The sequence below is a fragment of the Neovison vison genome, chromosome 14 (assembly GCF_020171115.1).
Source record: "Neovison vison isolate M4711 chromosome 14, ASM_NN_V1, whole genome shotgun sequence".
In the NCBI taxonomy this organism is placed as follows: Eukaryota; Metazoa; Chordata; class Mammalia; order Carnivora; family Mustelidae; genus Neogale; species Neogale vison.
The window spans coordinates 15,471,025-15,497,419 of record NC_058104.1 but is presented as its reverse complement, the minus strand read 5'-3'; the positions used below and the strand labels follow the sequence as shown (position 1 = coordinate 15,497,419).

Sequence of the window (26,395 nt, the reverse complement as noted above, 5' to 3'; positions counted from 1 at the left end):
GACCCAGGGAAAGCAGGAACGACGAGAAAGGAGTAAAAACAAAACCCAAACCCAAACCCAAACCCAACCTTCTCTGCCTTTGCGAGACATACTAGCTTGCACTCACCTTCGTCGGCGCCCAGCCTCCTCACGGCTCTGGGAAACTCTTTGTGGGTAAAAAAGACCTTTAAAGAGGGCGTAACTTAAAAGTAAAATAAAGTAAAACCTCAGAACACAAAGAAAAAACACACAAGGGCCACCGGCTTCGCACTGCGACGACCCTGAGCACCGACTCTTCCTTCCTCAGAGGCGGCGGCTTTCCTCCCGCTAAGCTGGCCTGTCCAGAGCCGGGCCTGACTGATGTGACCCCGGCAGAGACCCACAGGCACTGGGAGAGCCTCAGCCAGCAGGGGCCGTGCATCGTGGTCAAGGTCAGGGTCGGGTTGGAGTCAGGCTGTGATCCCTCAGTTAGGAGGTGTGGCTCTCCTCTACCTGTGGTACCTGTTAGGGAGTGACCCAGAGGTGAGCCACCGGAAGAAAGGCAAGGGTTGAGAACAAGTCCCAGAGCAATGAGACCGTCCTAGGTCCGTTGGTGCCACGTCCTCACATGACCGGCTGGAATGAGAAGAGACCCACGCTGTGCTTTTCCAACGGGAGCTTTTTTATTTCTATTTTTCAAGATTTTATTTATTTATTTGACAGAGAGAGAGCATGCACATATAAGCAGGGGGAGCAGTAGAGAGAGAGGAGGAAGCAGGCTCCCCGCTGAGCAGAGAGCCCGATGCGGGTCTCGATCCCAGGACCCTGGGATCATGACCTGAGCCGAAGGCAGATGCGTAACCGACCGAGCCGCCCCGGTGCCCTCCACCTGGTGCTCTACAGGCACCTGCAGGTTCTCCGACTTCTGCAGCTGCAAGACGCCCATACGATTTCCAACTGTTTCCCTTCCTTCTGGTAATCATCTAACAATCAGCATAAAGCCATTCTGCGTGAGCTGGAGGACCAGGCGCGCGCCCGCCGTGAATCGGGGACGGGGCTTAGAGCTGATGTCACAGCAGCCCCAGCACCAGCGAGCGCCACGGTCACGGTCCGTGTGAGGGGAAGCAAGCAAGGGAGACTTTCATAGCCCTGTGGCTGCCGCTCCGGAAGGCCGGGGGGATGGCGCCTCCTGCCTGCCCTGTCCCGCTCCGTCCTTACCACGCGCCAGGGGAGCTGGGACGAAGGAAGGTTCTGCGCCGAGCGAACGAGGGGCAGGTAAATGTTCCGGAAGCAGCTGGTGTGCGGAAAGGAGGAGGAGGGTTCAAGTTGTCTCCAGACCCCGAGCGGCCTGGGCCTGGGCGGTCACGGCCAACACAGCCGCTTGGTCTGCGCAGTGCGGGGCTGCCGCCGGGCTGAACATTAACTCCAGTTTTATTGACTTCATGCATTTGTATCGTCTTATACATTTATTTTCATGTTATAGTGGTAACGGGTCTATAAGCAAAAGCTGTTTGGTGTTTATACATATTTGAGGAACACGACAATAAAAGATAAATTAGGTCAACCCTAGGGCTGTGAGGATTGTTGTTGTTTTTTTTTCTCAGAAGGATTCTGTCTATTCATTTTCCTAAGAAACAGTAAATGAACATTTTTTCCCCCAATAGGTGACCAATCCCAAGGCGAACGGGATTTGGCTTCCCCGGTCCCGAAACAGAGCTGATCGCCGGGGGATGGTGGGGAACTTTCCGCGTGTGGATTGTTTTCTGTTCCTGACAACTTCAGGCCACACCCAGGATTTTGTTTTATTTTATTTTTAGATTTTATTTATTTATTTGACAGACAGAGAGATCACAAGTAGGCAGAGAGACAGGCAGAGAGAGAGGGGGAAGCAGGCTCCCTGCTGAGCAGAGAACCCGATGCGGGACTCGATCCCAGGACCCTGAGATCATGACCTGAGCTGAAGGCAGCGGCTTAACCCACTGAGCCACCCAGACGCCCCGCACCGAGGATTTTAAGCGCGGTTTGTCCTGTCCATGCTCCGGAGGGTGGGCGGCGGGCGGTGGTTCCTGACATCCAGTCCCCGCGGTTTCTGCCCTCAGACACGCTGTCTGCAGAGTGGCTGAGGCAGACGCAGCGCGCCCGAGGAAGCCTAGGACCCACTGAAACCGTGAACGAGGCGACCGTTAGCCCCTGGGGTATTGGGAAGCCTCTGTTCGCTAGGGATGACGGCGATGGTGGGCCAGGCCTGACGGTCTCCGTGTCCCGCCACCACCAGCGGCCCCGGTGGCTCCTGTCCGGCTGAGTTCTTCCACGTGGCTCTTGGGGCTCGGGCAGCGCAGGGAGCCCCCGGCGAGAGGCGGCCGGTGAAATCCAGCGGGGCGCCTCCTGCACGTGCTGTCGGCTGCGGCCTCTTGGGGGTGAGAACCCCGACATCTCTAAAAACACCAAGATCCCCATTTTCGCTGCAGGAGCAGACCCCGTCGCAGGACTGCCCCGGCTCCGGGGCCGGGTGCTGTATCTTTGTTCTCTGTTGTGTGTATCTTCTCACATGGGCCGCATCTGTGCTCCTCTCTCCAACACGAGCCTCAAAGGGTCAGGACTAGCATCCTGGCCGTGCACGTGCTCCGCGAAGTTTAGCTCCTTCTTGCTTCCCTCCCTCTCTTCCTTTTAAAAAACAAATCAGAGGAGAAGCGTCCGGAGCTGCTTGTCGAACTGAACGGAAACGGGCATCTGGAGTTTGGGGCCGGGGCCCCTCGGATTGCTAGGCCCAGGTTTCGGGAACTTCCCGATTAAGTGAGAAAGAGAGCACATGAGCAGGGGTGAGGGGCAGAGGGAGAAGCAGGAGCCCCGCTGAGCAGGGAGCCTGATGTGGGACTCGATCCCGGGACTCCCAGGATCATGACCTGAGCCGAAAGCAGACGCTTGACCAGCTGAGCCCACCCCCCCCCCACCCCCGGGCGCCCGGTTGCCTCTTAGCAGCAGCGTTCACAGCAGCCGAGGTGCGGAAGCGGCCGAGCGTTGGTCCGCAGGGGAGGATAGACATGCGGCCGACACACATGGTGGGTTGTTACCGGGCCGTCAAGGTGAGAACTCGTCGTTTGCGACCACAAGGCTGGAGCGAGGGAGTATAATCCTGAGCGAAATAAGTCAGAGAAAGACAACTGCCCTGTGCGATTTCACTCTTAGTGGGATTCAAGAAACAAGTGTGCAAAGGGGAAAAGGGGGGAGACAGAGAGAGAGAGAGAGAGAGAGAAAGGGAGAGAAGGAGAGGGAGAGGGAGGGAGAGGGAGAGAGGGAGGGAGAGGGAAAGGGGGCAACCAAGAAACAGACTCTTAAATCTAGAGAACAAGCCAATGGCTCGGAGGGGAGGTGGGCGGCAGGGGAGCAGGTGACGGGGGCTAAGGGGCGCCCTGGCCACGCGGAGCCCTGGGTGGTCACGGAAGTGCTGAACTGCTACATTGTACACATGACGTGAATATCACACTATTTGTTAAGCACACGGGAATTCAACTAAAAACCTAATAAAACAAGCAAACACAAGAGGAGCTGCTGGCAAGGAGCAGGGACTGGGGACCCGAGGCCAGCTTCGTGCTGGCCCTGGGTTCCCGGCCTCCCACACAGGCTCCAGGCCCCTCCCAAGCCCGTCCCCCGGGGCCGTCACGGGGCTGGGGGGCGGGTGGCGGGGCTGTCACCCAGCCCATCTCAGAGCGGCCGTCCCAAGCCAACTGGAACAGCGTGCAAACGGGGCAACTCACGGGGCAGCTGTGGGAGAGCCCCCCGGTCGGCCGGGGCCCGGCTCCCACCCTCTGAGAGACGGGGGTACAGTGTGAGAACGGCAGGAGGACAGAGCAGACGGACAGAAACGGCTTCGGGAAACCAAGCAGAAGGGCTCAGAGGGGGTTCAGACTGTGCCTTCCCAGTCTTCCTCTGTCCCCTTCCCTGGCCCCGGAATGAGCGCAGAGACAGCGTCCGAGGAAGAACGCACTCGGTGGCAAGGCTGGGATGTGTGTGGGGCACCGCCTGTGAGGTTTTCGTCCATATAGATAGGGAGGGCGGTTGAGAGAAAAGAAGAAATAGGCACCGGACAGGGGAGTGGGGGCACAGGTGAGGGGATGAGGGGACAGACGGGGCGTGGAGCACAGGCTGTCCCGGCTCCGCCCCCTCTGCAGCGTCCCCGGCCCCCAGCGAGGGCGGGGAGTGAGATCCCCAGCTACACATGGTTCCAACTCCCACTGTTTGCTGAAGGAGCATGAGGCGTCCCTGGAGCCCAATGCCGGGAGCCCGGTGCCACTGGAGGACACGTGGCCCCTTTCCTGCAGAAGAAGGAAGCCGCCCGGGCCCACCGAAGGCCTCAGCGGGATCTGCGGTCAACACCTCAGCCTCCGGCGAAACGGGCCTTCTTCCTGTTTTCCCTTCAAGACCCACACTGGGGGAGAATGGAGCAGTCAGGGCCGGACTCCACCGCACGGCGTGGTATCACGATGCTCCCTCAGTGTCTCCCTGGACCCCGCTGGGAACCTGCTGGCCTTAGCGCTTTTCACTTCACGGTGACCCCAAGATGCCATTATTAAAGTCTGATGAGCTCCTTATTACCGAACGGCAGCACTTTCTATCACGTGCTCATGGACCCCGGTTCTCACAGAACCCCGAGGGAAACTGGCATGCGTGTCTGTGTGGCCCCAGATGGATCTTCTCGGCCTCCTCACAGGGAGGTGCTGTCCTAGCTGAAGGGACCCCTGGCCATACCCATTTCCTTGATGGAGCTCCGGCACCTTTCAGGACCCACATCTCCATGAGAACAGGGGGCAGGTGCTTCTGCCAGAGGCACCGTGGTTTTGAGAGTGGTCTGGGGGCTTCACGGCATCAGGAGCAGGTTGATCAGGGCGATGCAGACGGGTCATCCTCCTCCTCTCTTCAGCTTCAGGCACCAGCCTGATTCCCCCACACTGGGTGCCCCAGGGCATCAGTAAGTGAATGCCAAATGCTAAATTCTGTCCCGCTTTGGGGGGACATTGAGTCCAAGTGGAGGTCAGCTTTGTGTCTGCCTCTGCTCCGAGGGCTGCTGCTTACAGTAAGACCAAACCCTCAAACCAAAGGAGCCCTCCGCCATGTTTCAGGACCTCCCCCCGAGCCCTGGGTTCTGGAAGGGCCAAGAAGCAAACAAGGCTGCTCTGGGAAGTGCTCACATGTGTTTATTTCACAAGGGAGGAACGGGGCAGGGCGCGATCACCAAGAAGATGCCACCAAAGGAGACACAGTGAACCCCACTGGGCGACTACAGGATTTGGTTCTGGGCAGGGCTTGGCCTCTGGGGACAGGATGAGGGACAGCGGGGAACTGGCAAAAGGGACAGGCTTCATCTGGGCTCCACATGGGGCAAGGCGGGGGTGTCCTCCAGGCCAGAGAGGCGTGGCTGACCCCCACCCCCACCCCCACCGGCTTCCAGCAGCCTCGTCCCGATCCAGGCGAGCCCCGAAGCGACACGCCCGCGGCCAGGCACGGACGCCCGCTCTGCACACACTGCGGCTCACGCCCAGACACACGCGTGCGCAGCCCCCGCCGCCACGCATCGCACAGGCACACCCTCGCAGGCGTGCACACGTGTCCGTACGCTACCTCCGATGTGTAAGGGCACCCCAACCGGAGGGCAATCGCAGAAATGATTACTCTTCAGGGAGGAGTCGGCTGCCTTCTCCGCCCCCAGCCAGCAGAGTGCGGGGTGACACGCGACGGACACAGAGCACCCCCGGGGTCCCGAGCCCGCCCCCTGCCCCTCGCCCCTCGCTGTGCTGGCTTCAGTCCTTAAGCTATAGGCGAGTCAGGGCTCCCTGGTCCCCGGGAGAGCAGAGCTGCCCCTGGCTCGGCGCCAGCCCCGGGGGCCCCTCCCAGCCACGACCGCCCTCCGTGCTCAGCCTCTCCGTGTCGCTGGCTCCCTGCAGACCTAGCAGAGCCGCTGGCCCAGGGACACGGGAGCTTAGGGCCCCACTGGGTGACCGTGGGACCACTCATTCCTCCCAGGCCATCTGCGGGCGGGTCCAGGAAAGTCCAGGTCCGTCCGCCTGGGGGAAAGGTTGGGGTGGAGGCTGCCTCAAAGTGGGCATCTGGGCAGAAGCGACGTCGAGGGACATGGAGTGCTGGGACCCCGGGGTCCCCTCCGAGGAGGGGAAGACAGGAGGCGGCTGAGCACGGGCCCTGCTCTACTGAGGGCTGGGGGCAGTGTTCAGAAGCTGCTGCAAGAGAGGGATGAGAAGGAGGAGGGGCCCTGCCAGTCCCAGTCCAGAGGGCGGCTGGGAAGAGGACGCGGAGGACGTGGGGGTTTCGTGCCACAGTACGCGGGCCACGTCCGGGCAGCAGAAGACGCGGCTCCCAGGTTCCCAGAGGAGGGGTTGGGGCTCTTCCAGGGAGCGCGGGCCTCACGGCAGCTGAGTGCCAAAGGGGGGACACCACGTCTCCCTCTGGGGCCCCTGTGCTGCCCTGGAGAAGCCCCGGGAGGCCCGCTGAGCACCTGCCAGCTTCCTGCTGTCTCTCCACCGGCACGGCCGGTCCAGAAGACGGGCAGACCCCGTCCCGGGGGCCGGGCTCTGGGGGCCCCTGCCACTCCCCGCTACTTGATCGTGTTTTTAATTGTCCACCTCTGTCCCGTGCAGCTGCGGAGGATGAGGTCAATGCCAGCCACGCCCCGGTTCTCCACCTCTAGACAACGCCCTGTGCCCTTGTTCATGATGGCACCATTCTGGGTGAGACAAGGAGAGACAGAGACAGACGGACATGGAGAGACAGAGAATAAGACAGAGACAGAGAGACAGAGAGACAGAGACAAGGAGAGACAGAGACAGACGAAGATGGAGATACAGAGAATAAGAGAGACAGAGAGACAGAGAGAGAGACGTGGACGGAGAGAAAGACAGAGAAAGAGGTTTAACCGCTGCAGTGCCCGGCGCAGGGCCTCTCACAGGGAGCTGTCCCACCAAAACTCTTTGCACAGGGAAGTGGATCACTGGAGCCTCCTCCAGAAACCCCAAAGTCAGAAAAGGTGTCAGCTTCACCAGGAATGAGTGGCTGAACCTGGTGTCAAGCCCCCATGGTGGCTGGTGTCTGGGATTTCTGGGGAGACCTGAGCTCTGACTTTCCCCATCCTACTGACTACTTGGCGGATTTCAGAAAACTCACCGCACTCTCCCCTCCCCGAGATCAGTTGGCTCCCAGCCTGCCTGGTGCTGCTGCAGGGTGTCCCACACGCAATCCCCCTCCTCCACGGACTCCCCTAGACGTGCCCTGGGTTCATGAGGCTGGCCCTGGGCTGGAGACCTTGGGGAAGTCGGGGCCCGCAGCGGCCCCTGGGTGCTCTGGGGGGCCGGCCTTTCCCTGGGGCGCTCACCTGGACGAAGTTCCAGCGCTTGTACAGGCTGCTCTTGACTTTGTCGCAGTCGAGGAGCTGGGGCAGCCGACTCTTGGAGTTGTCCACCAGGCAGCGGGTGTCAGGGAGGAGCGTGGTGGTCCCCAGGGCGCCCAAGTGCAGGAAGCCCTCCTTGGTGTAGCGGGCGAGCTGAGGAGAGAGCGGAGGAGAGGGCAGGGGGCGGTGACTCAGGTCTGCAGGGCTCACCGGCCACAGCCGCAGTCCTGGTTCACAGAGGAGCCCTGCTCAGGGGGCCTCCTGGCTTGCTAAGTCTGGGTGCTGCATCCCCGGGCCCAGGCGGGTTTCTTTCTAAGCATGTTCTCCGTCAGTGTTTCAACATGAGGGAGCAGGAGTAAATAAAAGAGCAGGACTTCAGATTTCTAAAGCTCAGGTCTGCTCCCCGCGGGAGCCACCCCGAATAAGTCCCTTAACCTCTCCGAGTCTGCATTTCCACCTGTTTATAAATTGGGATTAATTGATCAATCCTGCCCTGCTGTCAACTCCCAAAGAGGCGGGTTGCTGAAAAGGAAACAGACATATTAAAAGGCATCGCACCTAACAGGCGTTAAAATAAATACACCAAAATGTCAAGGTGATACCACATTGGGAAACAAAATTCTCGTTTTGTCAAGGTTGGCATAAAATGGGCGGCAGTGGGGTAAATTTGCTTTCCAAAAGGGGATTTCAAAATAGATACTTTGTGTGCTTTAGATTTTTTTTCTCTTTTGACCCAAAAAATCCACTTTCAGAAATCTATCCCCAGGTGAAAACCCGAACTGGGAACACAACGTCATCTAGAACGACGGAAAAGCGGAAGGGTCCCACGTGAGCACACAACGCGGGTGCTTGATTCTGCTCCACGCACCCCAACGGATGCTGGAGGATTGTGGGAGATCGCAAAAACAGCCACACCCGGGGCACGGGGCTGACCCAGTGGGTCAAGAGTCCGACTCTTGGTTTTGGCTCCGGCCATGATGTCAGGGTCGCAGGCTTGAGCCCCATGGCAGGCTCTGCACTTAGATGGCATCTGCTTGAAATTCTGAATCTCCTTCTCCCTCTGCCCCTCCCCCTACTTCTGCTTGCTACCCCCACCCCACTCAAATAAACAAATAAAACCTTTCTTTAAAAAAATGCCACAGCCTTCCCTCTTCCTTCCATACACCCTGGGCAGTACGACTTTCGAAGCCATGTCCTTCAAGAGGTGAAGCTGGTTTCTCCATCCTGTGGGCGCTGGTGACTTACTTAGACCCACGCAGTACAGCAGAAGTGAGGATGGACTAGCCTTTAGCCTGGGGTGCTTCTACCCTCTTGCTCTGGGAGTCCTGCTGGCCCCGTGTCAGACAAGTGGACGAGGTCGTCCGAGACTAGGCAGCCCTCAGCGGACTGGCTGGCTGTCAGGAGCTGTAGGGATGAGTCGGCTGAAATCAGCCGAGCCCAGTTCGGGTCACAGACCCATCCAGCGCATCTGGACGATGCACGGTGAATGCACATTGCTTTATGCCAGTAGGTTTTGGGGGGCTAGTTGTCGCGCAGTAAGAGCTAACTGATACGGAGATGGTGCTGCCTCCCAAGCCTTCCCACAGCAGGACCTATGCTACTCTAGCGGACTCTCTCCTGCCTGTCTGTGTTGTCTAAAATTCTGTATTCCAGCATTGGAACAAGTACATTCATCCGTCTTCCACACTCTTTTAGGGGCAGGGACTGTGTCTAATTAATTTCATTCCTCGCTCAGAGAAAATCACAGACCAAGTGCTCAAAACATGTTTGCGGATGAGCACGTTATAAGTGTGGGGAGCGACATCATTTAAAAGATGTGACGACGTCTGTTTACTTAAGCTCCACAAGCATGTTTTGAAGAGTTCTCTGTGCGACCTGCCTGGGAACCAGTTTCTGAGAACACGAGCACGGGGCTGTGTTCCCACTGATAACTCCAGTGCAGGCTGGTGAAGGCGAGGAGAAAGGAAAGTACATCTCTCATTTTTGCTCTTACATGCTGCGAGGTAGCAGGGTAAGAAGATTATTAATATACAGCTGGTGCTGAATAAATTAAAAAATAAAATTACCACCTTGCATGTATTTTTTTAAAAGCTTTTATTTATTTATTTGCCAGAGAAAGAGAGATCGCAAGTAGGCAGAGAGGCAGGCAGAGAGAGACAGGGGGAAGCAGGCTCCCTGCTAAGCATAGAGCTCGATGCAGGGCTCAATCCCAGGACGCTGAAATCATGACCTGAGCCGAAGGCAGAGGCTTAACCCACTGAGCCACCCAGGCGCCCCACCAGCTTGCATGTATTAAAGACACTCTGCATTATTTCTAAGCATCATAAAGAGAATAAAGAATGTAATTTTTACAACAACTCTCTGAGATACGTTTCCATTACTCTCCTGTTTTAAAGATGAAGAAACTGAGGTTTGAGGACATCTGGTCCCCTGGCTGGGTCCTGGCCTCCCTCCTTGGGACCCGAGGGACCCTGGCCCAGCAGCTGACCAGCTGACGGGACTCTTCCTACACAATCCCGGGCTTCTCCCGAGAGCCTGGGCATTTCTGGCCAGGAACGGAGCCAGAAGGAAGCTCTGGTCCGGCAGTGCCTCTTCTCCAGGGCCCGAATTTTCTGTGGAGGTTCTCACTGCTGATGAAAACCACTCAGAAATCCTCTGCTTTGGTCCCCGAAGGGGGGCCCACCTGCTCCCTGCTGAAACAAGGGACAGGGAGTTTAAGTGCCCTTGAGAGAGATGCGGTTAACATGTGCTTTAAACCCAAATTAGTTCCAAATCAGAGGGATTGTCAGAGGCAACATGATAAGAAAGTCTGCAGCCCTCCTCACCCCTCCCCAGACAATGTCTCTCTGAATATGCTCAGATTCACCAAACGCAAAGTGGTGAATGACAGCGAGCTGCCTTTATGTTCAGGGGAAAGACAGACTCAGCTGCTTATTGAAATTATGAATCAATCTATTATCCAGCAGGCAAATGAACAGCGCTAAGAACATTAATTAACTGAGCATATCTGTGACCCAGATGTTTAAAGAGCGACGCTAAATGCCACTGGGAGTTAGAGGCCCTCCTTTCTGAGGTCTCTGAGTGAAGGATGAGACCCCAGCCACTAGGACCAGCAAAGCCAAGCTATGCATGTGTCTGGGTGTGCGGGAGGGTCGGGAGGCCTTCCGTTCTGGGGGAAGGCGCTTTCTCAAGCCAAAAACACATGCACGGGTCCCGCTGGCCTGGCCAAGGGGGCAAGGTCAGGGGAAGGGCGCTGTGGTCTGAAAGGATGGGGGACTCAGGTTACACCAACAGATGTCACACTACCTCTCCCCCACGAGGCAGGAGGGTGGTGCGAGCTCGGATCTTGTGCCAACCCCGTCCCCGTCCTTGTGCCGGTCCTGGATCGCGAGTCTCCGCAGTGTCTTCGGACCGCTGTCTGGTCCCCCTCCCCAGCTCCCCGTCCCCGGTATCCCTTCCTTACCGGCCTCTGCTCCCTGGCCTCTGCAGGTGCAACAGGCCTTCCTGCCTTCAAGGCTTTGCTCCAGCTGACTCCTTACTGGCCTTCTACAAGGTTCGAGCTTCAGCCTTCCCAGACTCCATGCAGTTCTCTCCAACCCATGGTGTCTTCTCCAAGTCTTCCTTCCCCCACCCCCATACCGTCCCTCAAGCCCTCAGTGTCAATAATCCCTATGCTTCAGCGTCTCACTCCCAGGGGGTGTGGGAGTGCCTCACTTCCTCTAGACCGTTCTGGGAATCCACTAAGTGATGGCTCTTTGGGTTTTTTCCACTTTGGGGCTATTACGAGTTATGCCGCTGTGATGGTTCATGCGCAAGTTTCCGAGGGACCTGTGCTTTCAGCTCTCTTAGTGCTGCATCGAGAAGTGGGACCGCCAGTTGCTGGGTCACATGGTGAATGTGTGCCTAACTTTCGGAGGAGTCGCCAAACTCTCCAAGCAGCTGCACCGTCTGCAGCTGCCCCCGCCACGGGCCAGCGTCCCAACTCGGCCACAGCCCCATAAACTCTTGTTCTTGTGGTTTTCTCCTCTTTCTTTCTTTTTAGGAACATGCTAGCCATTGACTGGGTGTTAAGTGGTATCTCATTGTGGTTTTGATTTGCGTTTCCTTAATAACTACTGATGTTGAGCATCTCTTTATGTCTTGTCGGCCACTTGTGGATCTTTGGAGAAATGTCCAGTCAGGTCTTTTGCCCATTCTTCAATTGGGCAAATTGTCTTTTTACTGCTGAGTTGTAAGAGTTCTTTACATATTCTGCATGCGAGACCTTTTTCTGGTATATTTTGAGTGGAGATATTTTCCCCCATTCTGTGGGTTGTTCTTTCACTTTTTTTTTTTCCACTTTCTTGAGAGTATGTTTTGAAGTACAAAAGTTTTTAATTTTGATGAAGTTCAACTTATTGATTTTTTTCTTTGATTACTTATGCTTTTGATGTCATTATCTAAGAAACCACTGCCAAATCCAAGGTCATAAAGATTTACCCCTATGTCTTCTAAGAATTTTAGAGTTTGAGATCTTACATTTGGATCTTTGATCCACTTTGAGTTAATTTTCATATGTGATATAAAGTGTACATACAAGTTCTTTCTTTTTCATGTGGTTATTTGTTGTCCCAAGACTGTTTGTTGAAAAGATTTTTTCCCTGTCGAATTGTGTTCTCATCCTTGTTAAAAATAAATTGCTTATAAAAAATTAATTGACTATAAATGTGGGATTTATTTCTGGAATCTGAATTCTATTCCACTGACCCATGTACCTACCCCTCTGAGAGCACTACATTGTCTTGATTAGTACAGCTTTGTAGTAGGTCTAAGAACTGGAAACATGAGTCTTCTAACTCTTCTTTTTTGGTGTTACTCTGGCTACTCTGTCCCTGCATTTTCATATGAATTTTAGGATTATCTTTTCCATTTCTGCAAAAAAAAGGCAGTTGGAATTTTGATAGGTACTGCACTGCATCTGCAGATCAATTCAGGCAGGACTTCCACAACAGCAGTAAGTCTTCTGATCAAGGAACATTGGATGTATTTTTTTATTTAGGTCTTTCATTTGTTTCAACAATCTTTTGTAGCTTTCAGTGTATTTTTCTTCAGTTAGGTTTATTCTCAAGTATTTTCTCTTTTTGGATTCTACTATAAATGGTATTTGTTTTCTTAGTTTCTTTTTCAGAATGTCCACTGGTAGTGGAAGCAGTATCTTTAGGACATTTCTGTAAACCATGAACTGCCTCCTGGTACCTCATGGTCACTCTCAGACCAGGAGGGGCTGCAAGTTTCCTTGGTTCCTGCTTCCCCAGGGTCAGGGCCAGGTGCCAGTGGCCCATACCCACTGCAGACCAATATTCCGACAGTGCCTGGACCTCATCCCAAGTCTCTCATCTTTTCACTTGCCTCCTGTGACTCTGCCAACCAACACCCTTCCCACCCACAGCAGGGTCTAGATTTTTAAAATGCACCCTTCATCCTAATCCCTAGCTTGGTGTCCCGGACGCTCACTGCCCTGGGGAATCTTGCCTCCCACGTTGTAGAGAAGTTACCTTCCCTACCCCTCAAAATCTGTCTCCCTTCATTTTTCACTTCTTTCAACATTGTCTTCTCCTCATTCCATAGGTACTGTAAGTCATCATTTCTCCCTTCTTCTTCATTTCTTCCAAGCTACAAACATAACCAGATCTCTGTGCCCAGAAATCTCCAGGCACAGCTCTCATTATCTCCTTGCTTTGTCTTTGGTTTTCCACGGTCTCCTTCCTTAGTGCTTTCTACCACCACTTTCACTGACTCTGCTCTCTGCAAGGTCAACAGTATCCATTAATTCTATCAACCTCAATCGTTTCTTCTTAGTCTTTATATGGGCCACCGATTTTGGGCCAGATGCTTTGCAGGGTGCTGGTGAAGCCATCTCTTCTCTCTGTACCCGCTCTCCTGGAAAGCTTGCCATTCTGGGGGCTTCCGGTAACATCTCTATGCTAACTTGGCTAACTGTGCCAAGTTTCTGTCTCCAAACCAAACCTCTCCTCAATTCCGGATTTGTATACCCAACTCACCACTGGATATACCACTTGGAGGTCTAGTAACCATTTCAGAGTTACAGATAAAAACTGAATTCCTCCTGCCCTGGGTACCCAGTCCTCCCCTCCACACTCATCCAACTTTGGTTCTATCTTGGTCTTTATAACACCATCCTTCCAGCTGCTCAGGCCAGGCACTTTGGCTTCATCCTTTACTTGCCTCTTCCTCTGACCTGCCACATTCCCAACCCATTAGCAAATTTCATTCAGGTTTCACTTCCACTGGATTTTAAAAAAACTTAGAGTGACAATCTATGTTTTTTTAGTCACAATGTTTGATCCATTTGTTTTTTTTTTTTTGTTTTTTTTTTTTAAAGATTTTATTTATTTATTTGACAGAGAGAGAGAGATCACAAGCACGCAGAGAGGCAGGCAGAGAGAGAGAGAGAGAAGCAGGCTCCCGCCAAGCAAAGAGCCCGATGCGGGGCTCGATCCCAGGACACTGAGATCATGACCTGAGCCGAAGGCAGCGGCTTAATCCACTGAGCCACCCAGGCGCCCCCCGATCCATTTGTTTTTATTGCACTTCATGATCTAAATGGACTTATTTCTATTTTCCTTCTTGGTACTGTCTATGTGCCCAGTCTTCTCAGTTTCCTTTTTCTCCTTTATTGGCCTTAGTTTGGATTGGTTCAGTTTGGTTTTTTGTTTTTGTTTTTGTTTTCTGGAATGTTTCATAGTTCTCCTCTACAGATTTGGAAATTCTACTTCATTTCTATTATTTTACTGGCTACTTTCAAAATTCAACAATTAACAACTTAGCAGATTATTCAGTATCCTAATGTCTGCCTCCATCAATAAAATTCAAGGACATTAGGACACTAAATCCAGTCACCTCCTTTTTACTGTTCAGCCTTTGGTTATATTTTGCTGCGCCAAACTAGATGTTATTCTTATTATGTAAGAAACATTTCTTTGGATTTACTTACACATTTATAAATTTCTTTGTTTATAATTCATTCTTTCCTCAAGATAGTCTTCTGGGGTTATTTTCCTTCTTCTTGTAGTACATTCTTTAGAAGTTCCCTTGGTGGTTATCTGTCATGCTAAACCCTCCCATATTCTGTTTATCTGAAAATGTCTTGGGGGTGATTTGTTATGCAGCAGAAGCTAACAGATACAGTTTCTTCTTGTGCATCTAGCAGGGGTTTAAAACGGTATTAGTTGTAGTTGACCGAGAATCTAGTTATGCCACAGACAGAAGACCCTTCAAAGTATCTAATCTGCTCTACTGTCAGAAGCTCCCTCCTCTGAGCGGAAAACTGCTTGAAACTTGTCGACCCTCACTTTTCCAGTTGCGGCCAATTGAATACCAGTTCCTTGTTATACACCCATACTCCTGATCTCTTCCGAGGCTCAAGGTTTACAAACTTGGCCACCTTCCCCCTTTCCTCTTCCCCACCCATAAAGTTGCAAGTCTTCTGGTTCCTGCTTCCCTATGCCCCTCACACATATTTCCTCCCAATCTTCCAGGTGAGCTGCTGCAGGAGATTTGTAACTCGTCCTCACCTCCAGGCCTTCCTACTTTCCATCCACCTTCCTAATCCTGCAGGTTCAAATCACATCATTCCCGGCTTCAACCTTCAATTGCTCTTGTACCTCCTGATTTAAGAATAAACTTTTTAATTTTTTTTTTGGTCATGATCTTCGACTCTAGGTCTCCAGCTTACACTCTTGGTTTCTGAAAAATGCCTTGAGGTCTCTTGAAAACAGCCAGCAGGAAGACTGTGTAGAATATATCTCCACTGACTCTTACCCTGTCTCCCGCGGTTACACAAAGACCCCCCTTCCAGAGGTGGTCTCTTTCAACGTACACACTTATGTATTCTGTGACTCTCCTTGTGGAAGGTTTTGTTGTTGTTGTCATTGCTGCTGTTTCAGGATATTTTTATATAGCGTAGGGAGTGAGAAAGTATCTTGCAAAAAGCAAATACTCTATAAATGCCTTTTGAATGGAATGGGATTATTCTAGGTTTGGCTGCTAGGCCCAAGAGGAGAAATGAATGTCATTATCCACAACCCTAATGCATTAGGGGGAAAAAAAAAAAGCTCTGAGCTCAAATATGATTAATTCTCATTTAGCAGAAAAGAAGAATTTTCTATTTGAAATGATCTAAGAGGCACACACAACTATTAACCCACATTTAACAGCCTTGAGGGAAAACTAAACTATGCAGGTTATAGCCAAATAAACAAAAAACAGCCAAATGATTGTGGAATGACTCTGGGACACAGAAAAACCCATCGAATTGTCAATAAAAACATGGCTTGCAATTGCTTTCAGATTAAGGGTCTTTCTCAACTCTTTTTGGAATCAGGCTTAGTCAGTGTAGAAAACCATTGCTAAATGAGAAAATGCGTTTTAACCTGCTTTTACTCAGGACACGGAGAGATGAGGTTCCATTGATTGGAACCTTGCTTTGGGGTGAATTTATTTGTTTGCTGCTTGGCTGAAGGAGTGATTTCTGGTGATTACACATGCATATGTATATTCTTAAAAACAAATAGACTTTCTCAGAGCATGCCTGATCCCAAGCGATACAGGAAATGTCTCCAACTGCATCTCCAAGTGGACACATGGTGGCTGTGACGGAGCTGGAAGTGGAGAAAGGGGCTGCCTGGGGCAGGAGAAATCTTTGGGGGAAATGGAAATGTATGTTTGGATTGGGGAGGGAGATCTGCAAGTATGTACCCTGTCAAAATTCATCATATTGTACCCTTGAGCAGACGCTGTTTGCTGTACTGACCTTGTACTTCAGTAAATTTGATTTTAAAATATATCTGGAAGCTTAGAAGGCAGGCTATGGAATCAGATACGTTTTTTTGCAGAGAGCCAGTTCCTAGGGGACTAGCCAGTTCCCAGGGCCTCCCTCCTCAGTCTCCTCCCTTCCCCCATTATGACTCATCTTGCTGGATAAAAATATTGTATTTCCAGAAAATGCAGTGCTACTGAAAATTAGTGGGGAAACTTATTTACGCCACAAAACCTTGGGTTGATTTACCTGCACAGACTGTCGAAAAGTGGATGGATTCAGGGCATTGCCAGTGGAGGTGGGGGCGGGTGGCAGGGTCTGGGCCCCAGAACTCTGTGGAGAGAGCTGACAGCTCCTGGAGAGCGGCCCTAGGAGCGGAGGCGACACCAGGATGAGGCCAGAAGAGTCCCGTGGGAGAGGGGGTGGTGAGCCGGAGAGCCCGCTCCAGTTCCCAGGGATCCGGAGCAAATTCCCAAGCCTGCTTCCAAAGCTCACCCTGACTGCTAACTGGTTAGAGAAGCAAAGATTCTATTTTTCCATGAAGAGATTTATTTCCTTCTTGTCTCCACATGTGAAACAGGAAGGTAGGACTGTATCGGGTACAGCGTGGAAATGCTGGCAAAAGCTTGGCTCCCTTTTTAGCAAGATCTTAATTAAATCTGTCTCACCTTCTCATTTTTGCCCATTGAAACACTGTTCCTGGCTCGGTGCTGTGTCATCAAAGGGACAGTCTATCGCACGGTTAAAGACTTGCACTCTGGAGCCTGTTTAAGAAATCCAAGCTCTGCCACTTAATAGTTTTATAACCCTGGGCCAGTTGCTTAAGCCCTATGGGACTCTGAGTCTTCATTTTTCAAACTGGGGATAATTTTAAATTTACATCCTAGGGTAGTTATGGAATTCGGTAAGTGAGAAGGGGACACGGCACATAGGAAGGCCCGTGTATTTGTTACTCTTCTTTTCCCCGACCTCATGCTCAAGTTGAGAACTCGGCCGGTGTTTCTAATTCACCAGACTTCTTTTCTTCCCACTGGGGCTCCCATGTGCCTCCTGTGGCATTTCCTGGCCCCATCTCCTTCCCTGTACCCAGCCACTCCGGGCTCCCTGTTCTGTGCCAGAGCCCTTGGTCCAAGGGTTGCCTCAAGTGCTCCAGCAACACTGCTGGAGTGTTGCTGAGTCCCTACCGGTGGCTGCCTGGCCCATGGGGTTCTCTTGGGCTGGGTCTGTCGGCGACCTTGAGCTGGCCTCCTGATCCAGGGGAGCCTGGCTCTGGCCCCTGTGATGCTCCTGCCCTTTCCTTCCCCCCACTCCACTTCACTTCTCTGGTTTGGTCCGGCTCTTACGTGCCCTTGCCTGGAGTGCGCCAGATGCCTGGGGGAACCGGACCTTCGGTGGGGCTCCTGGGACTCCGCTTCACATCTCTAAAGCCACTCCTGTGTCCCGCTGATGCCCCCAGGGTCCTGAGTTCTCTTGGCCCCCCATCTTGGACGTGCGGTCCTTCCTTCATGCTTCTGCAGCGGAGGTTGACGAGCTCTGCCTGTTCTCTGCTCCTGGCATGTTCCCAGACGGACCCCAGGCCCACCATCGGCGGGAAGCCAGCCTCGATGAACCTCAACCGCACGGGAACTTAGCGCCTTGGCAGGGAGTCAGAGGTGAGTGCGGTGTTGATGTTCACGCATGAGCGTAGACGGGAAGGTCTTCTGAAGTGATGCCAACCTCTGAGAGGCAGTCTGGGTTTCTCGCACAACCGAAGATCATTAGATCCACTCCAAGCCTTGTTCTGGGTCTGGTCCTTCATGTCATGTAATTTATCCCGGGATAACGGCCCTACAAAAGTCAGGGAACTTCCTCTTTTTACCTTCACGCTGGAGAGACTAAAGTTTCTTCTGTTGATTCTAGAAGCCCAAACTCCTGGTGCAGTGGCGTCTCCCTCCTTTTGTGCACCTCTCCAGCCAGCCTGGTCGCTGTCCTGCTGCCCATCCCCACCCCCAACCTGAGCCCACAGGCGTACCTTGAAGCTCGTGCCAGGCTGTGTCCAGCGTGGACTCACCCCACAGCCACCACACGGGTCCAGTCAAAGCATCCAGTGCTTTCCCTGCCAGCAGCTAGGACCCCCTTTGTGCACTTTTCATTCCACATCAAACGCTCGTCAGTGGCCCCCCACGGGGTACAGCCCCCCCAGTCGAAGAGAGCCCTTCCCCGAGATTCCTTGAAGAACACCGTTCGCTAGAATTTAGGGCCCTCAGCATTGCCAGCCCTGGCAGGTGAGCTAGAAATTGTGGTTCTCCGGAGGGGAAACCCAGGCTGGCAGGTCAGTCGATTTCTGTTTGGGGCGAATGCACAGATTTCTCTCTGAAAAAACAAAGTCCAAATTTCTGCTTCTGTTTACCATAATTTGACCTGAGGAAATTCAGTGTTGCCGCAGCCATGCTTGAAGGGAGACGGCAGAAAGTCTGCTTTCTTCTTCACATTTTCCTCTAATATCTTAGAAATGCAAGTAGCCCTCTCTCACTCCCTTCACTCTGCTCCAAGGGTGCCTCCAGCTCACCCTTCTCTGCCTTTCCACCTGGTCTCGCCTTCCAGAGAGTTCTCCCCACCACGGCGGCACCTCCTCACCTCCCTTCTCCCCCGGCGCCCGCTCCCATGTGGCTTCCTCTCCGCCTCCACCGAGAACCCTCTCCCCACGTCTGTAACCGTATCGAGCGCGCAGCGTGGTCTAGCCCGCGGGACCCCTGGGCAGCACGAAGGGCAGAGCCACACTAGGGTCCGTCCTGGGGTCACTGTTCTCTCCCTCGGCACATACCCCGAAGCCCCATCTGCCTCTGCCGCTCTGTCCTCAGCACCTGGTTGGAAAGTGCCTGGAGGACATCACTGTGGGGACTCCCAAGGCCCGTCCCTCCGCCTGAACTCACAGTGCCCCAGACAGAACTCAAGGCATCCTCTCCCAAACCTTCACGTCCAATCTCAGCGGCGGCGGCGCCGTCTACGGGTTTAGGCAGGGACTGGAGTATCACTCCACCGTCCTCGTCCCTTCCCTTGACCTCTCCACCAACAACTCCAGCGAACCAGCCCTCTAAAAACATTAAAAAAATATTTGTAATGTCAGAGCCATTTCAGACTTACAAAGAGTTGCAAATATAAAACAGTGAGTTCCCGTAGGCCTGGAATTCAGCTTATCCTAGAGTTAATCTATTACATAATTGTACCATAATTACCTAATCCAGGGAGTTAACCTTGGTCCAATCCTATTAACTAATCTGGAGACCTCACAGGAATCCCGTAGCTTCTCCAGCACGCTTTCTCTCCCAGGTTCCCACACTGCGTTCTGTGGTCACGTCTCCTGGATCTCCTCCTATCTGGGACAGGCCCTCAGTCTTCCCTTGTTTCTAATGACCTCGACCCTTTTGAAGAGTACGGGGCAATTATCTTGTAGAACGTCCCTCAGTTTGAGTTTGTCTGACGTTTTCTCATGATTAGGATTAAAGGTCTAGTAAAAACCACAGAGGTGACGCTGTGCCCTTCCTGGGGCATCAGATCAGGAGTGCGTGACGGCTCATTACTGGTGACGACAACCTTGAACACTTGGTTAAGGCAGTGTCCTTTGGGCTTCTCAGCCATGATGTCACAGTTTTTCCCTTGATCGAGGGAGATGCCTGGAAACTACGAAAACATCTTACTTTTGATCACTGATTTTAGCACCCGTTGCTAGCTCTGGACGTCAGCAAGTATTATGGGCCGCCCCCCTGGGCGTGATTTTCATGTCCCACGGGCCTTCTACGTTTACTGAGTGGACTTCTACTGAAGGAAGAGTGGGCCCCCGCTCTCCATTTACTTGTTTATATCGGTATAGACTCATGGATTTAAAAAAAAAAGTTACGTGAGTGACAATCCAATATTCTCACTATTCTGTTGCTCGGGCAGTTCTAGCTTTGGACACTGGGAACTCCTTCAGGGTGGCTCCTGTGTTCTACTGAGAAGACACAGTCTTTTTTTAAAGAACTTCCTTTTATTCTGACACCACAAGGTCTTCCAGGCTTAACCTCTGTTCACCTCCTGCTCCCTTGCTGGGATCACTGCAAAGCTGGGGACCGGAGGTGTTCAGCGCTCCTGCGTTTTATTGCTCCCGGGCTGTTCCAGAGCTAGGAAGTCCGTGTATGCACACCCGCCCATGCACGCATTTGTTTTTCTTTCTACCTTTCTACAAATTTATTTCCACGTCTCTATTTATGCACACATTTACATATGTATTTATATTTGTATATATGCATGTAAAATAAACTCATCCCGACCCCCCACATTGCAATCCAGCATCCGCTCATTCTGGCCACGCCTCCTCGCTTATTCCCAGCCTCCTTCTCCAACAGCAGGGCCTGGGGTTCCCCACACCCCTATCCTACACCTGCTTGTTCAGTCCTGGCATGTCCACAGCAGTTAACCCAGACTGATGGGGAAGACAAGCTAACTTGTTAGAATGCATTATTGGCAGTGGTTCTTTTTTTGTGGAATCCAGTCAAAATTGTCCAAACTGTCCCAAAGTTACTTAGGTTGGCGCTCCTCTTCCCCACCATCAGGGTGGTTGTATTTGTCGAGTTACGTCATTTTCCTTTACTGCTTGCACCCCACTGTGGGTCCTTTCCCCACATTCTAGTTGAATTTATTTTCTTTCTAGACATCTGAAAGATCACCGTGGTTCTAAGAGTCAGAACCTGATATGAAGGTTCCCTGAGAGACAGTCCCCTCTTCCTCCTTTTACCCGCCCCCACTTCCACGCTCATCTGTCCCATCCCCACGCACTTCCGGCAGGTGACCCAGCTTATCAGTCTCTGATTTATCCTCCTGGCTCTCTCGTGGAGATGCGCAGGGACAGGTATTTATTTTTAAGTGGCCATCTGTCTTAAATAAAGGTCAACACACTACGCATCCTCCTTTGCACTTTGCCTTTTTCGCCCAACGGTACGTGAAGCTCACTCTGCACGGGTCAGCAGAGATGGCCAGGGCCACCTCGTGCGGCACCTCCCGCACCGCTCTCCGAGCCACTGTCCCGGCGACGCGCACTCGACGGTTTCTACCGCTGTGCGGTTGCCAATAACGCGCACTACTGTCAACTGTTGGAATCAGAGTCGGCTTCTGGAAGTGGGTCGCTGGGTCAGGAAGTAAACGTACGGTAGCTTTGTTAAGTATTGCCAAACCGGCCTCTAAAAAATGGTACCGATTTGCATTTCTACCAGCAATCTGGAAGACTGGTTATTTCAGAACCGTGATAACAGAGTATGTTGTCAATTTTCTTAATTTTTGCAAATACGATAGGTGGGGAAAATGGCTTCTCAGTATTATTTTGCTTTGAATTTCTCCAATTACGAATGAATTTAAACATTTTTAAATATATTTAGAACAAAAAATGTGTGTGTGTGTGTGTATGCATATATATATTTAGAACATACGTATGTTCTAAATATATATATGCATATATATATATACATACACACGTTTTTTGGTGGGAGGCAACTTGTTTGCTTGTGCCTTTTTCCTATTTTTCTAACAGATTTTTAGTCCTTTGTTCCTCAATTTTTAAGCATCTTTCATACAATGGGAAAATTATTCCTTGTGGCATATGCTACAGATATTTTCTCCTTGGTTATCAGGTGTCTTTGCGTTTATGGTGTTATATCACCACGCAAGTTTAAAAAAGTTTTAATGTAGTCAAATGCATCAATCTATTATAGTCTCTGGATTTGGGATTTTAGTTAAAAGCCCTCCCCTAGATCACAGTTAGAGAGGAATTCACCATTATTTTCCTAGCATTTGTACAGTTCCATATTTTACATTTAGATTTTTAATTCATTTGGAATTTAAGCCTCTGTATCGTGTCAAGTATGGGTCTAATTCCATCCCTAATCACATTTTAATTTTGTCTACTTCTTGCTATCCCCACGGTCACTACTCAAGCTCCGGAGACTGACTTTAGACAAGACAATCCCACCCGTGTCAGAACTGAAGTTCATGCCTCTAGCTGCAGACCCCTCCCGTCGGTCCCTCACACTGCAGTCCCAAGTGCTTGCTTCCTAAATGTAAGTCAGACTATACCCCAACCTCCTATTCTAAAAGGCTTTCAATATTTTGGTGGCTTCCTGTGGGGGCTGGCCTAAAGCCCGGTCTCCTAGAGTCCTACAGGGCTGCACATTCTCCGCCTCCTGCCCACTGGTCTGGCCTCATCTTTGGTCACTCTCCACCTCATGCTCTGTGTTCCTGCCTCTTTAGTCCTGGAGACTCAGTTTCCCCATTTTAAAAATGGGAATGATAGAAGGCCTTGCAGAAACTATGCAAGAAACAATGAAATTTTGTCTACAAGATAGTGTGGAATTCCAGGAGAAGAGGTCTCAGATTCAGATATTTTGGTAAAGGAGGCAATTAAAAAAGAAATATAAGAATGAAAGAACAGCGTAAGACCTCGGCATATTACATATTCTGAAATACGGTGGTTTTCCCAGCAGAAAAACCGTATCTGTATTTGTTTTATTGGGCTGGTCTGAAGATTAGATAAATCAGAGGGAAAATGCATCACACATTGCATAATATTCGTCATTAAGATGATGTCTACAGAAATTTACTTGATAAGTAAAAAAAATAAAAATAAAAAATCCATGGTTGCACTCAACCAATCACCATGCTATTTTATACAATAATGTCTTAATTAACTATGAATTCCTAGATGGTAGGGGCTTCCATGTTCCATCTGTCTTTCCAAGTAATTTGCCTCCCAGGCGACATTTCCTTACAGAACTGAACCAAGCTGGAGGACGAGCTGAATGATGAAAAGCTCATGTGTTCTAGCACCACAGAACTGGAAGGAGCCTACGGCATCACTGGTCCAGTCTTCCCTCCAGTCTTCCCCTGGGAAAGTTCTATGAGGATTGCGGTGCTAAGTGGCTAGAACTGTTCAAGTTTTCACTGCTATTCATTATTTTTTTTTTTTTAAATAGCCTCAAGTAGCAGAATCTTTTGGAAATAGAACCTAACTGAATCTTTCTTGGAAAACCGAAGCTTTCCCAAGGTCCCACAGTCAGCACCGCGGACGTCATTTCTATGTGATAGGCACCACAGACTTCGTCCCTGGGCTTTGTACGGATGAGCTTGTTTGACTGACACACTATCTCTACGAGGTGCACACTCTCATTGTGTTTACAAGAAAGAGAAGGGAACTGAAGTATGGGACACTACCCTGTGTTGCTCAAGGTCATAGCTAGTAAGCGAGGGAGCCGTGTTTCCCTTACGAGTCAGCCACACACAGAATGGTACCTCTTGGCATCATCTTAGAAGAATTAACTCTGGTCCAGGATGCGTGTGAAGTGTCCTTTCCTGATTTCCAGTCTCACTAAGATGCAGGGACCAGACACCTTCACTTAGCCATGCACGGCTCCGGTTAGCTCCGGTCCGCCCAGCTGTTCGTCCTGTCCTATTCACGGCCAAACCAACTATGTATGTGTGGGCCATGCAGCCCAAGCCGACGAGAACCCACGTCCTTATGTACAGAAGCTTTCTGCAAAGCTTCTCGGGATTCACCTTTCATCTCTGGTTGGTTGACATTCAGATTTCCATAAAGGGGCCCCAGATTCAGGCCCTGCAGGCAATGCAGACATGAACCCAGGTTTCATCTTTTGGGAGCAGGATCAGGCAGTCAAGATGATTGACGGAGTCCCGTGAAAGCAGGCCCCATCGCCTACACTCAGCCCCGGTCTCTTCAGGAGGAATCTAGGTCACGCAGGACAGCGCTCCCAGGAGAGGGGCTGCTGTGGAAACTGCCCCATCACACAGCAGTCTGAGGAAGGCCTTCACACTTTTCTAGAACGAATGCCAGTGAATCCATGGCATCCTTGGTTGTCCCCATGTGGGTCTAAAACCCGGCACTTTGCACAACCCCTTCCTTCTGCATCAGATAGACAGGATGGTGAGAACAGTCTAGAACATTCTGCTACTGACATTTGGCCTTCCTCTGGCCATCTCGGATGGGAACCCAGCCTTCTGAGGCCTAGACCAATGGCCTGAACTCCACTGGCCCCAAACGCTGTAGGACCTGCCCTTAATTCTGATTGGCCATGTTCGCAGACTCTCTCCATGTCCAACAGGCAACGTCTTTGCAAATGACCTCCCTACAGACGCCACCGTGCCAAACAAACAAGGAAACTCTGACCCCAATGGTCAGGGCATGAGGCTAACCTAGGGGCTCTTCTCTTGCTCAGATGCACTGGTAGTGCCGAGGCACTAAATGCCTTTTCCCCAGCAGGTTTCCACTGTCCCCTTCTTGTCCTTCAGAAGCGGTGATGCTATTAATTTAGTGATTTGAAAACAACCTAAGAAATCAAAATACTTCTTTGAAAAAATATAAAGTCTGGAAGCAAGCCTCAGAAATGATAATAGTTGTTCTAGGGTGGTAGGATTATGGGATGATTTAAAAAAATTTTTCCCCAAACTCATTATAATGCTGTTATATCTTTAGTGGAAAAGGGAAAGATTAGCTGGCAGTGACTTTTTTTGACTGCAACAGCTCTGGGCAAGGTAGAGAGGTTCGGCTGATAATACGGCCACTGCCCCACTGTTCCCTCTGAGTTCCTAATTCCCAGCCCAACATTAACATAAAGTCTGCCTGGCTCGCTTTTTGCGTCTGGAGAAAACAATCCACTGAACTTCTAAGAAGACATAAAACTTTCAGCTAAGCACCTCTACTGGGGAACAATTTATGACTACGATTCTGATTTTCTGGAGAGAACAGTCCCTCACCCCATTCTGCCGGGAGAGGTCATTCCTCCTTAAACTGGGGCCCACCTTAAGCAAGATCAAATGCGCATGCGTGTTATTCTGAATCCCCCTTCGGAAATCGGGCACTGAGGCTGGACGGAGGCGGGGCCTGGAAGGCAGGAGATAACAATCTGGAAATAATAAACCCAGAAGCTTTTTGAACACCGTAGGGGTGCTGGGTGCTGGGCGTGAGCGGGACGAGCCTCCGTGGTGCCCCACTTCAGGCATGGCAAACCACACCCGTGTGTCCTCTCCTGCTTCTTGTCCCTTCTCTTCGGTCTCTGTAGGTCTCCCTGATGTAAAGGTACCTGCCGTCGCTCCCCCAACCCTGTTCTCCCTCGAGGTCTCCAGCTCCCCTGCTCTGACCTCGTGCGCTCCAGGAATGGAAAGGGATTCCCAGGTCTGCTTCTTCCCCAGGGCAGGGGCCGGTCTCTGGAAAGCCATCTTTCCTGGGGCGTTAACTCCAGAGGCTCTCAACGGCTCCAGCCCCGAGCCCCAATACTTCTGTGACTTTGTCTGGAAGCCAAGAGGCTGCCAGATGTCATCACCTCCCACCAAGGGCCTTCCCCATGCTAATAGCTGCGGGAGCCCCGTCACTCCGCCGGGCCTCTGGCCTCTTACTGGCACAATGCATCATCGTGACAAGGGGTTGGGATGATGGATTGCTTAAAAGATGAAGCCATCAAAGAGTAAGTCCAAGATCAGATTAAATTTAATTACAGGATAAAAGAATTCAAATCTGTCATTCTCATGATGAATTAACTGAGGCTAAGGGACGGGAGCTTCTCTGAGAAGGGAGAGGAGGAATGAGATGTATTGACAGAAGGACAGACAGAAGGGAGACCTTGATACCTCCCCAGAGCCCAGAGACTCACAGAGGTCGCCCCTGGGACAGAGCCTGACACCCCCTCCAGGATAGCCACCTCCTAGAGCGTCCCATGGCAGCTGGGAGCTGTTGCACACGGCGCCCCCTGAGTGCCGCGGGACCACCTGCTCGACCTTATGCTGGCAAGGCACGGGCTGTTGCGAATCCGTGGTCCTCAGCGCGGGGAGGAACCCACATCTGCTGGGTACACGGCCATGAACGCTCCCAGTCACGCTGGGCCTCAAATTTGGAGACGGAGGGAGGGACTGACTGTGAAGGGGTTCGAGGGGGGTTTGGAGGACAGCAGGGCCTCTCGAGATCCCGACTGGGTGGGGTTAACTTGATGGCCTATGTCTGCTAAAACTTACAAACTCACTAGTAACAAGAACGAATTTACCTGAAAAATGAAAAAAAAAAAACCCAATTATGTAAAAACTGAAATACTATGGTGAATTAAAAAAAGAATTAGGTGGGAGGCACCTGGGTGGCTCAGTCATGAAGCATCTGCCTTCGGCTCAGGTCATGATCCCAGGATCCTGGGATGGAGTCCTGTCTCGAGGCCCTGCCC

The 26,395-nt window shown here is 51.5% G+C and overlaps 1 protein-coding gene across 2 annotated transcripts in view; it reads right to left on the bottom strand.

Moving 5' to 3' along the window:
• Window positions 1–5,128: 5,128 nt before the first annotated feature.
• The window catches only part of GALNT17 (polypeptide N-acetylgalactosaminyltransferase 17), a 418,110-nt gene continuing 396,843 nt past the window's right edge, over window positions 5,129–26,395 (bottom strand). For both annotated transcript variants that reach the window (XM_044233871.1, XM_044233872.1), the window contains 2 exons: window positions 7,337–7,504; window positions 5,129–6,691 (listed from right to left, as the gene is read on the bottom strand). In XM_044233871.1, coding sequence (XP_044089806.1) covers window positions 6,563–6,691; window positions 7,337–7,504 — 297 coding nt within the window. In that variant the 3' untranslated portion in view covers window positions 5,129–6,562. The remainder of the gene's footprint in view (window positions 6,692–7,336; window positions 7,505–26,395) is intronic.